The sequence below is a fragment of the Elgaria multicarinata genome, chromosome 6 (assembly GCF_023053635.1).
Source record: "Elgaria multicarinata webbii isolate HBS135686 ecotype San Diego chromosome 6, rElgMul1.1.pri, whole genome shotgun sequence".
Taxonomy (NCBI): Eukaryota; Metazoa; Chordata; class Lepidosauria; order Squamata; family Anguidae; genus Elgaria; species Elgaria multicarinata.
In genome coordinates this window covers 51,147,518-51,163,208 of record NC_086176.1, presented here as the reverse complement: position 1 = coordinate 51,163,208, position 15,691 = coordinate 51,147,518, and the positions used below count along the sequence as shown (strand labels likewise).

The following is a 15,691-nucleotide window of genomic DNA, read 5'->3' as shown; positions in this document are numbered from 1 at the left end:
TATTCTCAACCATGTAGGGCAATTAATACTGGCCTAACTCATAGGTTTTTTGTAAGAACTACTCAACTAATATATGCTATGTAGTGCCAAAATGGTGGCATTGGGAAGTAAGAGGGGGACTGTAAACACTCTAACATCCTGTGTGCATCTGTGCCTAATAGTTCGGTTCCTGGTGTTCCTAACAGATCATAGTTAATTCTCCCACAGCATCTTCGACAGATTTTTATAGCCATTTTGGAATTCATTTCATTGACATGGCACTGCTTGCAGTCAATGTAGCAGCATACAAGTTATCTTAATGTATTATTATAGCCATTTGACAACTCACAGGAGGTTTATATATATGAGAGTAGAAGAGATGTGACATTGGGGGAGGGGATTTGGTTGGATACATTTATTTTAATATGATAAACAGAGAGAAAAGGTAATAGAAACAGATTTTCTATCACCAGCATTTTATGAACAGCATAAAATATATGCATGAAACCTGTTTGAACCATAAGAACAATGTCACAGGGATTAATAAAAGTGAACAGCTTACCATGCACTACAAATCTGGATCTGTCTTATTTAACAATTGTGCCTGTATTATATGATAATGCTCAAATGCTAGCAGTCAGTCCTGAAAGACCTCTAGTATTATATTATAAGGAAAATCACCAGATTGGTGACACCCCCCGCTGCAATGGTTTATGAGTATTTTTGCCTTGCCTAAATGGCTGATTTTTCTTTAGATTTTTCTTCAGATCTGGAAACGAGTCCTGCAGTTAGCATACAGCAAGCTCACCCTATCTAGCCTCAGACGTGGCATTAGAAGTTGGCATTACAAAATAGTTGTTGACGGCCTGTGCCTTCAAGGGGTCTCACTCACCAGCACCACTGCCACAGTAAGCCAGGCTTCCCTTCCTCCAGTCAAACCGGTGGGTTGGCTGTCTTACACTGTAGCTGCAGTGTTCATGCTGCTGCAGCCAACCTCCTCCTTGTCTGGGTAGGTGGGCTGCTGTGGCAGCTGCACAACTGGTCAGAAAAAGGGAGCCAAGTCGGCACCTGGCTCCCACTGAAGTCAGGCAGCCACCATTTTTAACCTTCACATTGCAATGCATTGCATTATGGGGCATAAAAATGGCAGGCACTTAGCTTCCTGGCTAATTATGCTGCTGCCTCAACAGCCTTCCAAGAGGAGGTTGGTGGCAGCTGCATGAGTGTTGCCACCTGCTAAGTCCGACTGCCTCCCTTGAGTAAGTGGAGGCTGGCAGTATGTGAATGAGTGCTGTTGCCAAGGGCAGTGGAGGAGAACAGTATAGGGGCCCATTGGTGGCAGAATGCTGAAGGCATGCCCACATCTGGTGCTGTTCCTCTCTAGCCTTCTGATTTTTCAAGCAAAGGTAAAATTAAGATATCCTGTTACATATAAGCATGTGTATCTCTTTCTTGCCCTTTATAAAAGCATCTCACATGATAGTAAAATTTCTTACTTCCACATCACATGCACCACATGTATTTGTCTGTTTTAACTGAAAGGTTTCAAAACAGCTCAAATGATTTGTACTTACAAGATAGCTGGTGTTTATAAGCTTGTAGCATATAGGCAATTCATATATGATTTAATTTCCCCAAAGTTAACAGACCTTAAAATCCAATCTGAGTTGTTTCTGTTTTCCCTTAGCATTTGGCTGCCTGGCTCAAGGATCCCCTGCCCCTTTGAGTCCACAGAGCAGCTATATATGAAAGTACATATATGGGCTAGAGAGAGAGAGAGAGAGGTCAGAGGTCGAGAAAACAAATGAAGAGGTCATGGGGGGATGCAGGACCTTTGGGAGAAGTTTGACCACACTCATAGCCATGGGCTGTGAACATGCTAGTGTTTCATAATAATTGTGTATGACAACTGAAATCAAAAGCAGAAGTCTCCCATTCTCACAATGAAGCAAAGATCAAGATCTCATAGGTCGTAAAAAACGGAGAAATAGTATGTTAGTATTCCTACATAACACTTGCACTTTTTAGAGCTTCCTGTGAAAAATACAGGAAGGATAATTAACCTTGGCATGGAAATGGAAAGTTCTGTGAGATGTTATAAGGAGGTCTGTCGTGGCATGCAATTTCAAACTCAGCACTGCGTTCTCAGTTGAGAATGAGGAAATACTGAATGTACCTATGAATTTCATCTCAAGAGAAGGAGACTTCTCTTTTGCGTCCGGGACAACAACTTAGAGGAGGAGGGGGGCCTTTGGCAAGACATCAAGGGGGTATTGAGCTATAACAAAACACTACCAAAAAAGTCAGTGAATGTGATAAAAGGTATAGTAAGAGAGAGAGAATAAAAGAGGAAGAGAAGGAGAGGCAGATGGGCCTTCTTAGGGGGATGATATGAAAGCAGAGACCTGTAGCTAATTGGTAGAGTCCTGAGCACCCTTTTCCATTGATTACAGCCAAATGAGCTCCCTGGTTTTCAAGGGAGATGGTGGTGATGAAATGCATTAGATGACAGCTAGAGCAACATTGGCAGAAAACTCAAAACTAGTCCAATCAAACATGGGTGACAACGTGTATATGAACTGGAAAGGAGGGCACAATAGTGATGACCTTGACAGAGAAATATCGACCATCGTTTGTCTTGTGACAAGAGCAACGGAATTGGAAACCAACCATTCTGAATCATTAATGAATTCCAACGGTATACTTTGAACTTCACCTCTCTGTGTAACGAAGAAAAAGCTTATTTTTTCAGATGTCTCCCTAAATATCCATAGCATGCTGTTCCTAATTCAGCACATTATATTCAGCTTTAGAAAGCTGGTTTCTAAATTGAACTGTTTAGCCTAATTGGATTGAAATGATGTTGTTTCTTGTACATGCAAATTATTTTACACTTGCACCAGCATGGCTGAATAAAAATATGTAGGTGAAGAAGGGGCTTGTCCCATGGGTAACATTTCATTCATCGGCGGAAATTCACAACCCAGTTAGGCAAACGTATTTTGAGTCATTCAAGTTTAAGCATGTTGCCTAAATTGCTCTGATCATTTAAATTACTGATAAAAGTGCTATCGTTATAGGAAGAGGTAGCAGAAGGAATTTGGTCCTACATTTCTGGAAACACTGGAAAACCTCCTGGTTATCCTTGTCAAAGAAGAAACCTGTATCCTCTTGATGAACATTATCGCTGACTGGAATTATAGAAGCTATTAAGATGCCTTTTTTAATGGTGTGCTGCTTTTAATGATGCACTGGTTTTAAACGTTTGAATTAGTTGTATGTATTTTATGGTGTTTTTATTAGTGTTGTACCCCACCTCGATCCAGAGGGAGAGGCGGGTAACAAATATATTATTATTATTATTATTATTATTATTATTATTATTTCTGCTTTTACAGTATTTTACATGTAAAATACTGTAAATAGTGCTTTGACACTATTTTACCATGTCTAGGTATTTTTAGAACTTAGGATAGTATAGACAGAGTATGCCAGAGAACGTGATAGGTAAAAAAAAAAAAAACTTTGGTTTTCCCTACTATGCATCATATGCACTCAATAAATATTCTGACTGATTCAATTAGTGCAGCATCCAACTTCCAGCAGCCAGAGACTACACACACACACACACACACACACACACACACAATTTGAGAGAAAGAGGGACATTTCATTTAACCTTTGCCCCAAGGACAATGTACTGCTATTGACAACAGTGAAAATTAGTACACTTGGTGTCAAATTCATGCTTTTCTACAGTAACATGAAACTATTCGCTTGTGCAGCAATATCACCACTTCCACTGCTAATGTCAGGACCCTCTTACAGCAATTAGAAGGTAAATAGTATTTCAAGTTCTATAACAGACTAGGTACCTAGAAATGAATACCTATGATTTAAAAGCATTCAACAGAAAACAGTGAGGAAAGACTAAAACCGATTGTACACTTTTGGATTCAATTCAAAAATAATAACAGTGCTTTCTCAAGACATTTTTGCTGTACACTAAGGATACCATCAGAAAATGCCATAAAAAGAACCAAAGCAGCACAGGTTTTCAAGGACAAAGAGGGGCAGTGAGGATGTTGTGTCATTGACCTGGTTCACACAACACAACAAGCCAGAGTTTAGGTTGGCTATGGGTTATTGTTGAACCATGAGTTGTTGTGTTAGGTGTGCTGACAAACCATGGTTTGTTAATCATGAACAACCCACAATTCACAACCTAACAACCAACCATGGGTTCTCTTTGTGAATTGTTCCTGGTTAATAAACCATGGTTAATTAACATGGTTTTTTAACCAGGAACAATTAGCAATAATCTATGGTTCAACACACTCAACCTATACACTGGTTTGTCATTTTATGTGAACCCAGCCAGAGTGTTCATCCCAACTGGGAAAAATTGTGGTGCAAAAGTAGCTTGTGTGTGTGTGTGTGGTGTTGGGAAACCAGTATAAAGATGGGGATGAAGAGGAGTCATAGTAGCAGGCATATATTTGCAAGTCTAAGTAAATTGTGAATTAAGCTTCAGCTGATATAGGTTCCAATTCCTTTTAGTAATAAAATATCCACAATTGTGGTGAATTGTGTGTGTGTGCATGAGTGTAAGAAGAGTTAGAAACCCCCCTAAGAAAAGCAATAATGTATCTCTGCACACTATCCATCCTGTTTATTGGTAGAAATGCAATCCCGACACACCAAGGTATAATTCAGACAATAGCCATTATAATACTTGGCTGGATGGAAGAGGGAAAATATAAATAAGTAGTCCAATAAATCCATTTAGAAAAAGAATATTTACTTCCTTGAATTGCCACCTAAACATGTCAGGCCATAGCTGAACAATGTATCCTTGCTGCAATATAGGTGGTGTAATGGAGAAAAAAGTAAAGACAAATGAGACTGCTTTGGCTCTCATTTGAACAGAGCATCCACAATGTTTTTCTAGTGTTCTCTTGGCCCTTGTTTTTGAGAAGCTTCCTGGCTTTCTTTTTCTCATGAGGCTCTTTTGAAGCACTAGTTGCTTGCAGGGATATATGTTAGCTGACTCTAATGCAGGATTTGGAATTTAATATACTACATGATGGGAGTTACTAATGCATTCATTGGCACAACACCACCCCAAGAGGATATAGTCTCTGATCTAGAGTCCTGAAGGACCCTCTAAGTTCTGTACATGCATGCTACTTTTGGCACATACTTTTTTCTTTCTTTATAGGATGGTTTCTGTTCTTAAAATCAGGTGAATAAGATACAGTACTGTATTAGGGCATCATGTACCACCTCACTCCAGTTCCATTGCATCATGGAACTGGAGTGAGCCAAAGAACATAGTGCTAAGGTAACTCATTCTTAAGTTACAGAGCAAAGTGCCTAATATCGTTGTTCAGCTCTTTCAGAGTACCACTTTCTGAAAGGCCAACAGTAAAATGACTTCAATGGGTATAGTACCCATTAAACGCCCTGTAAATTCTGCTAGTGACTTTTTAAGGGTGGGGTAAAACACTCCAGATGAATAGGATAGGATAAGGCTGTGTTTGTGAAGCAGGTTTTACTGAACACAAGGAAAGGATCTACACTACTGCTTTAAAATGGTTTATAACAGTAGTGACAACAGTTGGGGCCCAGGACATACTCCACATACAATTTTCAAACCGTTTTCAAAGTGTCATAACCTGTTTGGTGTAGATCTGTCCAAGGACTTAAATGATAATTTGTTCTGTTGATACCTTTTGGTGTTGAAGGAAGCCAGTTGCATGGCTGACATTCCTTCATGTTCTCCATTTTGTCTCCTTCACAAACTACCAGTAATAATAGGAAAAAGTAAAAGTAAAAAAGGAGAAGTCAACTTTCTGAATGCACATATTGCTGTGAGGAGAAGAAACCCTTCAACTTTGAGAGTGTCAAGTAAAAGCCAATTCTGGCAAGTATATTTTCAATGAAGAAATTCCTATGAGGTCAATGCTTTAGGGGCAGGGAGAATGTTATTTATTTACCATACTGCCTCCACTTACAAATCAAGGGATTCCAAAACTCAGAAATTATGAACAAATTTACACGTTAGACAGAGAAATTAGGGCAACCTAGTCAATCTCTACAAGGGAAGATAATTTTCAGTTTCTCTAATGGAAAATTCAAAATAAAAGGAAATCAAGGTCAAAACAGGAGCTGGAAAGTGGCCGTATTTTCTGCAACCCGTTTGTAGTCCCCAGTGAAGCCATACAATGAATGCTCATTTTGCCTTATTTTTTTTAAGACATAATGGAAGTAGGGAAGCTCTCTAAGTAACAGATGCACAGATTTCGAGAGGAGATATATGGATAGCATTAAGGACCTTTGTGCAGCTCAACCAGCACAGAGATGTTGCCATCTCTAGGGTGAGGCACAAAATTAAGGCTGGAATGAATTACATCACCAGCTCTCAAAGGGAAATGGAAAACTTTAAATACATCTAAGCCTTGCTTCAGCTTCCAGCCAAATTCATTGTACTTGTATTTTTAGTAAGTTATTTTCAACAATCATTCTGAACAAGGCATTGCTTTCAGACAGACAAAGCGTGTTAGTTTACATTTGCTTTCCTTTAAATATATCTTGACATCAACCTATTGTGGGGAGGGCACAAGCGAAGATATAAGTATGGTAAATTCCAGTTCCTTAAAGAATGTAGTTTATTCTTAACTGTAAACTAGCAATGGCAGCCAATTTCAGAAACTCAAAATGGGAATTCTAAGGTTCATTATAAGCCAAGCCAAAAATATTCCAGTACATGTTCATGAACCTATTTAACTCTTCAGTCCGATGTTCATTCCTCCTATCACCATCATAGGCCTTAGCTAGACCTAAGGTTTATCCAGGGATCGTCACAGGGTCATCCCTGTTCATGTAAATGACACACAGGGGATCCAGGGTTCAGGCAGGGATAACCCTGGAATGATCCCAGGATAAACCTTAGGTCTAGCTAAGGCCATAGTAACTAAATGTTTAACAAGATCATGGCTTCTCATCCATTACAACTCAAGACTGTGAATATGCAGACTCGATGACTTTAATAGCAAGTCAGTTTTTTCTCCCCCTGCCCCAACATGCTTTTTGTAATATCATATGTGATAAAGAGACCTGGAGATCTCAAAAGCTTGCACATTTCTGTGACCTTTTAGTTAGCCTACTTGAGGTATTACACTAATATGGATTTTGGATTTTTTTCCCCTTCTAGCCAAGACAGCTACCTTTGCTTTTCAAATATTAAGTATGTCTCTTTTGGACTATTTTTATTCTGAAACACTGTAGCCTTTATTATTCCTGATCTCATCTTCAAAACTTTTTTTTGTAACTGTAAATATTACTACTTTACATTTATATAGTGGTTTTTCTAAGTGATCAAAGTACTTTACTATCTGAGTAATCTTTAGAAAAATATTGTTCAGGAGAAATATCCTTAGTAATATGATCAGGCTTGTAAAATGGTCTATAAATTGGTTAGATTTATAAAAGATACAGTAACATTGCTTATGCCTTATTCTATTGAAATCCACTCTTGCAGTTATATACAATTCTGTTATATAATACGTAAAACATTTTCATGGTAATTTATCAGCCACTTTAAAATAGGGTGACCATATGAAAAGGAGGACAGGGCTGCTGTATCTTTAACAGTTGCATAGAAAAGGGAATTTCAGCAGATGTCATTTGTATATATGGAGAACCTGATGAAATTCCCTCTTCATCACAACAGTTAAAGGTGCAGGAGCTATACTAGAGTGACCAGATTTAAAAGAGGGCAGCGCACCTGCAGCTTTAAGTGTTGTGATGAAGAGGAAATCTCACCAGGTTCCCCATATATACATATGACACCTGCTGAAATTTCCTTTTCAATACAACTGTTAAAGATACAGGAGCCCTGTCCTCCTTTTCATATGGTCACCCTACTTTAAAATGTTTTTTCAAACATATGCAGTTACAATCCAAAACTACTCATTAGTTTCTCTCATTGAGTTCAGTGGGGCATACTCTGTGGTAAGTGTTAGTAACATAATTGCTGCAGGGTAACTCTAAGTGAACTCAACGAGACTTGTTTCTCAATAAACAAGTTTAGGATTACACTGCGTATCATTCATATATTTTAAACTGATCAGGCGTGAACTAGGCATTTTAAAGGGTGAGCAACTGGGAAATTGCATTTAAGGGACACAGAACACCTCTGATAGTGGGGTCCACATCATGATTCTGACTCTCTTCTCATCCTTGGATTGATCCCAACTGGGCCCATCACATCTCCACAGCTTCCCTCGTTCTTACATAAGATAGAACCAAAACGGGGTGGGTGTTCTTTGCAAACATTTTTGCCCCCTGCAAAAAAAAATCCCTTTTGGTGATTTTTCAGGGGGCTCAAAAGTGAGAAAAAGGATTCACAAGTTCATGGAATAATTGAGTACAGCACAAATAAAAATAAAATAAAAACGTAAAAACCAAACCAAACCACACATCAATATTATTTGAACTTAAAAGCATGGCTTAACTGAATAAATGTTTTTATAAATTACAATGATTTCAACCCCAAAGTAAGCTTGTAAAGACTACATTATGGTATAAGTAAGAGTTGTACATACATTTCCGTTCCTTTGTATATAACTGTGTGTTGTATATAATTGTGATTTTTTAAAAATGTATCTTATTTGTGCATGTAAACTTTTGCCTCTAGAGGGAACTGTGATGTCCTTTGGTGGCTGCAAAAAAATGTAGACTAGCATTCAAGACCTTGTTCTTGAAACTGTGGGCATGTCTGCACCTAAAGGTGTAGAGGGGGGGAGGGGAGGATTGCAGACTTACCTGCTTCCGCAATCCTCCCCCAGCATCTTGACGGCCGTGTGACATCCCGGAAGTAAAGAGGGATGTCGTGGCCGCCTTTATTTATTTATGTATTTATTTATTACAGCATAAGGGGCCCCGTGCACGGCAAATAAGTTAAAAAAAAACCCAGAACATCAGCACCTGTGCCAACCCACCCCCGCCATTCTAGGAATGGTGAAATTGCTGCCTCCCCCATGGACACGGAGCCACCCTCCATGGCTGCATGCCTGTTTCAGGCCCCGGGGGCATGCAGCACACCAGCTGCGGTACTTGGGATAGTCCCAGGACTGCGGGTAAAATCAGGATAACTGGGCAACCAGTTGTCCCGCAAAAATGGAGGGGTCATCCCTGCCTGCCCCGGGGATCCCCTGTGCATCATTTGGACACACAGGGACAATTCTGGGAAAAAACCTGGTCTAGACATGCCTTATCTTCATTAATAATCAAATTGCAGATTATGAAATCAACCTCCCATTTGAATATTTGCAAATAATTTTTTTTCGTAAACAAATATTTTAGCTAAGGGAACTGCTAGAACCTGAAAAACCCCTAGTAATTACCAATATATGTCATACAATTTTTTAAAGAATGCTTTGTTTAATGAAGTAAGAGTCCTCTTGATCAGGCCAAAAGTCTATATAGTTCAGCCTTCCCCAACCTAGCATCCTCCTAATGTTTTGGACTACAACTCCCAGGATTCCTGAGATAGGGCTGTTGGGAGTTGAAGTTCAAAACATTTAGAGGGCATCAGGCTGGGGAAAGCTGATAGACTAGCATTCTGTTTCCCACAGAACAGAATGTTAGCCAGATGCTTCTGCAAGCCCACCAGCAGTGAATGAAGGCAATAGTCCACCCAATGCTGTTGCCCCCCAGAAATGGGTATTCAGTAACACAGATATTCTGTGCATCTTTTATGGCTAATAGCCACTGGTCGACCTCATTATCCATTAAATTAGCTAATCCCCTTTTAAAGCCATCTGAGTCACCACGTATCTCATGGCAATGAATTCTCTAAATTAATGATGCATTATATGAAGAATTGTATTATTTTATCTATTCTGATCTACTGCCCATTAATTTTAATAGGTGATCCCAAGTTCATGTAGCTCTGTAGCCATTTATTAAAACTAAATTCACCCAAATACTTAGCTTTTCCTTGTAGGAAAGATACCCCAACTGAACCCCTTTATCAGTTTGGTTGCCCCTTTTACACCTTTTGTAGGTCTGAAGTATACTTTTTGTGATGGGACCACCGGAATTGTGCACAGTATCCAAATGTGGCCACATTATATATTTATATAAAGGCATTACAATACTAGCTGTCCTATTTTTCAACCCTTTTCCTAATAATTCCCAATATGAAGTATGAATACACTACACTGCTGTTTTACAGTGGTATTGAAGTGCACTGATAACTGTTGGGGCCCATGACACATTCTACATACCACTTTCCTAGTGATATTTCCCACTTTTTATTCCACATTTTCCAAAATACCACAACAAAAGTCATTGTGCGTCCTTCAAGGTATAAATGCGCAAGAAGAATATAGCATTATCATGATGGGATCATAATGATTTGACACAAAGTGTAGATCTGGCCTAGGAATAAATGGGGAAATGGACTAATGTAAAATGGGCACAAACAAATCTTTTTTGTTTGAGAAATTGGAGCACATATGAAGATAAGGCAATAGTTATTCTTTACATTCAAATCTATGAGTAAATTGTATTGAACTACTTCATATAACCTGTGCAAAAGGTGTTTAGTTGTTATACTCCGGCTTACAGTAAATGTGGGAATGAAACTGGTATACATTGGGCATATCATACAGGCAATGTTTGGTAGGCATGCCCAGAAGCAACTACTTAGTGGACAAATGGTGAAAAGATCACACCATCACTGGGTTAAATGCATACTTTGATCACCCACTATTTCTTTTTTAAGGCATAGAGCTTCTGCCAAAATCCTTTCTCTATCCAAAATATTAGGGGGGGGGGGGGGAACTCTCAGTATCATTGAATGAGAACAGAAAATATTTGACTATGTCATAACGCCACACTGATCAGTTACATAAATGTGAAAGAAGGGAGATGGACAATCAATTGTATTGTTTTACAGTGGTTACTTTTCTTACTCGTTGGAATATTAGGAAGCTGAGGCAATGGGCGAATTACAGAAGGGCAGAGGAGAAGCCACCACAGCATGGTTGGTTGGGAAGTGCTTTCAATGTCTGGCAGAGCCCTAGATTAGGTGCTGGTCCACACCCTGACTCCTGTTACATGAACACAAACTGCTGTAGCACTCCCCATACTAATTCAGAATAACGGAAATGTGATACAGTAAGCAATACCTTCACTCTGAAATGGAGCTGAAGGACCAGTAGAGAAGGAAAACAGGCATGAACCAAAGTAAAAAATGAGCACATTGGGGAGGGCATTTTATGCCATTTCTACACCAGAAATGTTGACATGTGAACATTGAGCACAGCCATTGTCAGGACTGATCCTATCTCACTGGTGTATATTCCAAATCAGATTCAGAGGTTGAAGAAAGAAAAGTTGTACACGAGCTAAGTCAGGAAACAGGGGAGGAAATTTTCCAAGACTCTCCAGGAGTCAAGGAGGAATCTTCTCAGAAACTTATCGGACAGGAGGCCCAGGCTCAGAGACCATCCTCCCCAACCTCATAAACTCAGACTTTGTCGTAGGGGGAGGGAACACTGGAATTGATAGATTCCAGAGCCTATTGCAGGGTCAAGCAGAGTTGAGAAGAGGTGCAAGGCAGTCCCCTCTAGGTTAGCCACTTGCCTGAGGTTACAACTTGGAAGACCCTCCCTGAAGGAGGCTTTCGGTAAAAGCCTGTCAGGCACTGTGGGAAACTGTCCATTTAGCTTTGTTAAGCTAATTAAGCTCTGTTATGCTAATTAAGCTGAGAGGATAGCTCCTAGCATTCACACTCCCTTCAGGTATGAAGAGATGTCTAATAAAGCTTTGTGGATTACACAGCAGACCTCAGAAGGGCTTGGAATCATGACAGCCATTCAGCACAACTTCTGCAAAAGGGACAAAAGACAGGAAAAACCTTCCTCAATTGTACAGTTCTTACGTACTGCTAACTCTAAGCATCATGGAGATAGTTTTACTATGTCTTCCTAGGTTCTTGCAGGAATTTTAAAATATATGACATATCTAGGATTGTCAGCACACAGATGATGTATGCACCTCCTAGGCATCTTCTCCCTGTTCTCTAAAGAGGGGCGTGGAAAACATTTCTGATCCATCAGTTGACTCTTCAGTGTACCACCAAGAGAGACGGAGTTGCTGCTCCTGTTCTTGCTGTTGCCATTTTTAATTATTAGGTGATGGTAACAACAGTGTAAGGGCATGGCTAGATGGGGCAATATCCCCAGGATCACCCCGGGATCATCCCTGTGAGTCCACATGATGCACAGGGGATCCCGGGGGTAGAGAGGGATGAGCCCTCCCTTGCCCCGGGATAGCCGGGACGGCTTTAATCCCAACTTTTCCCACAGTCTTGGGATCGTTCCGAGACCGCAGGATGTGTGGGCAGCCGTTCTGGTTTGTTCCCGGCTCCTCATAAGTAAACGCGAGGAGTCAGGAACTGGGCATGGGGCATGGAGCTCTTCAGGAGCTCCTTGCCCATCGGGAGTGGGAGGAGCATGAGGGTTTGTTTTTTTTAATTACCTTTTGAAGAAGCGCTCCTGTGCTCATCTTCAACTAAAAAGAAAATGGTGGGCGTGACGTCCTACATCCTCCCAGGACGTCACACGCCACATGTAGACTGAGGAGAAGGATCTCGCAATCACCATATCATGAGATCCTCCCCCTCCACCCACCCACCCCGGTGTAGACATGCCCTAAGTTTCCAGCTGCTTCCAGCTGGTGAGCATGTTTTGTCCCCATGCAATGTTGTGAACCAAGTTTAGCTTTTCCCTGTGATCTCCAATATAAGGAAGGTTAAGGAACATCCCTCCCAGCTCCAAAATTCAAGTCAAAAGTTCTTTTTTAAAATACACACACACACACGGTGTTCAGCTTAAACTTACATAAAAGCTCAGTATGTCTTGATTACCACCAAGAAATAGGCACACACATAGCAGATGGGGAGAAGCAATAGTTACAAACCTGAACTTTCACCACAGGGCACTCACACAAAATACAGTACTTTAATAAACTGGATTATATCTTGGATTAGTGTGATAAAACCTCTCCATATTGTTGCATAACTTCCTGCAGTATAGATAGCTAAACATTGTGAGAGTTCAAACTGCGTTTCATTAGAAAGCATGAGGCCCAAGGGTCCTTTCTTTGCATTAGGACTTATATATGACAGATATATGACTATTGAGTTCAGTGGGACATGCTGCACTGTTATACATATGTGTGCTATTCACATTTGTTTCAATGAATCTACCATGCTCTAATTTAGGAAGTACATGAATTTGGTAGAAGGGAGCACAAATATATACTTTTAAGTGTATAAATAAATATATAAATATCAATGATTAGCAGTGCAACTCACAGAAGGAAGGAAATAAAAGCAGCCCTTCTTACCTTTCATTCCAAATTTGGAGTGTCTTCCAAACTTGAGAATAATGAGCATAATAACTAAGCCAGTGCACACTAATGCTGCAATCCCCACTACAACATATACCTAAGAGAAAAACAAAATACATTAAATCAAATATTGCAGTATGAGAATTCTTTAACATTATCAGAAGAATCAAACTTGGATTTTTTTTTTTAAAAAAAATTACAGCTTGATCTCCTTGGACTGGGCAGAGTTAACTATTACTGCTCTAAGAGTAGTCACAGTGCACGAGTGAGAGCAGAGAGCAGTATCTAATACTGCCACTGGGCTCTGACCATTTTTGTTGTACTACCAGGACCCATCGTACGTGCAGTAGGAATCAGCAGTTCTGATAGTAATCTTGGAAATAAGTGGAAGCTACACTCACCTCCGTTCTGCCAGATCTGTTGACCTGTCCATTCTGGAAATGAGCATTTCACTTGTTTCAGATTGCTACAGGATCCGCTAGCTACTCCTTGTGCTAGCATGCAGGCAGAGTTGGATACTACCCAGAGAGTTTAACATTTTTCTCCTTAACAAGATAAAGATGTTTCCTCTCTGGCAGAAGAGCTGTCATTCCCAAAATATGGCTGGTAGGCCTTTGTGCTAAGGAAACCTGAACCAGCAAAAGGTCTAAGGATCACCTCCAGTGTAAACTTATGCATATAGTGTCCATTTTATACCACCATCTAGTTATTTCAGTAATTTGGACGCTTGCTAAAAAACTGTGTTTTTATTCTTTTTATGTTTTTAAATTTTGTATTTTTGTTTTAATGTTTAATGTTTTTAACTTTTGTAAACCGCCCAGAGAGCTTCAGCTATGGGGCGGTATATAAATGCAATAAATAAATAAATAAATAAATAAATCGGCTAAAGTTGTGCTGTATTTTTCATTCCAAGGAAAATAAATCTAAATACTTCAGACTGTAAATGGGAGTTGCACTCATGCAACTTAGAAGACACAAATTAGTATTGTCAAGCAAAATAGTAAATGTGTGTGAATCCACCTATGCAAATGGTATTGCCTAAAATTCACCAGCTCTTTTAAAAAGCAATTGTTTCACATTACAGAATTGCTAGCTAAAAGCTATGCAGTATGGAGAAGGTGGTGTCTTGTTACAAACTAAAATACCACAAACTTATCAGAAAGACAACAGTCAGAAAGTCTGCTGAGATTGCAAACCAGGAAGCTATGTATATACTTACAGTGATGCTATCTTCATTGTTATCTGAAACACCCGTAGTAGTAACTGTATTAGTATTGTTTGTAGTATCTTCAAAATCAATCGTAGGCGTTCCATAATCTTCGAAAAGAAAAATATATATTATTTATTTACTTCCTTGAGTCTCTCCTAAAAACACTAAACACAGGAAATGAAAATTTGGAATAATTCTAGAATATATTGTTTTGCTCTATCTCTATAATTTGTTTGCCAGAAATCCAGGAACTATTTGCTCCCGATTTTTCCAACAAGTATTCTGTAGTTTGAAAAGCTGTATCTACTTTTTTTGATTCAATAACCTGTATCTCACTTACATTAAAAACCCAGGAGGACATTAATATATACCATAATAGTAAAAAGGCACAAAATAAAAGCTTTTGCTATTTTTTATATGCTACCACCAGTGCGTATTTCGCTTTATAGAGTAACATAGGCAAGAAAAGTTAAGTGACTGCCTTTAGCAGCTTACAATTCACATTTCAAGGAAAAGGACAGAGAAGGGTAACTGCAGGGTAATAGGAGTAAATGCATAAATTTACAGTGCAATCCTAAGCATGTTTACACAGAACTAAATCCCCCTGTGTTCAATGGGATTTGCTTTCTAGTACGTGTGCTCAGGACTGCAACTCAAGCAATAGGTCTTCAGTGGGAAAAGATGCAGCAGCCAGGGAAGACCTCTCAATCATGCCTGGGTCCAGCTCCAGCTGAGAGCCCCCTCCCTCCTGCTACCAACTTTCTCAGGGAAAGGGACCAGCAGTCAGGCATCCCTCCATTGTGCCTTGATCTGTATAAGGCTACTAGGGAGAGAGGGAAAAGAAGCAGCTGCTGAACTTTGCAACTAAGAATCTAGTGCCTGAATTTACTTTTTCTTACCCCTCCTCCTCCCACCCAATCGCCTTTTCTTTTGTGTCATGTTTTTTTAGATTGTAAACCTGTGGGTAGGGACTGTCTTAAGTCACTGTCCTTTGTGTTCCCATCAGCCAACCTAACTAACCCTATGCTAAACACCAAGATTGGCAGATATATATATATATATATATATATATAT

General features: G+C 39.6%; 1 protein-coding gene across 3 annotated transcripts in view; it reads right to left on the bottom strand.

Moving 5' to 3' along the window:
- NTRK2 (neurotrophic receptor tyrosine kinase 2) overlaps positions 1 to 15,691 on the bottom strand; it is a 187,552-nt gene that overhangs the window by 96,009 nt on the left and 75,852 nt on the right. For all 3 annotated transcript variants that reach the window (XM_063129407.1, XM_063129406.1, XM_063129405.1), the window contains exons 10-11: positions 14,627 to 14,724; positions 13,405 to 13,504 (exon numbers count right to left, since the gene is read on the bottom strand). In XM_063129407.1, the coding sequence (XP_062985477.1) occupies positions 13,405 to 13,504; positions 14,627 to 14,724 (198 nt within the window). The remainder of the gene's footprint in view (positions 1 to 13,404; positions 13,505 to 14,626; positions 14,725 to 15,691) is intronic.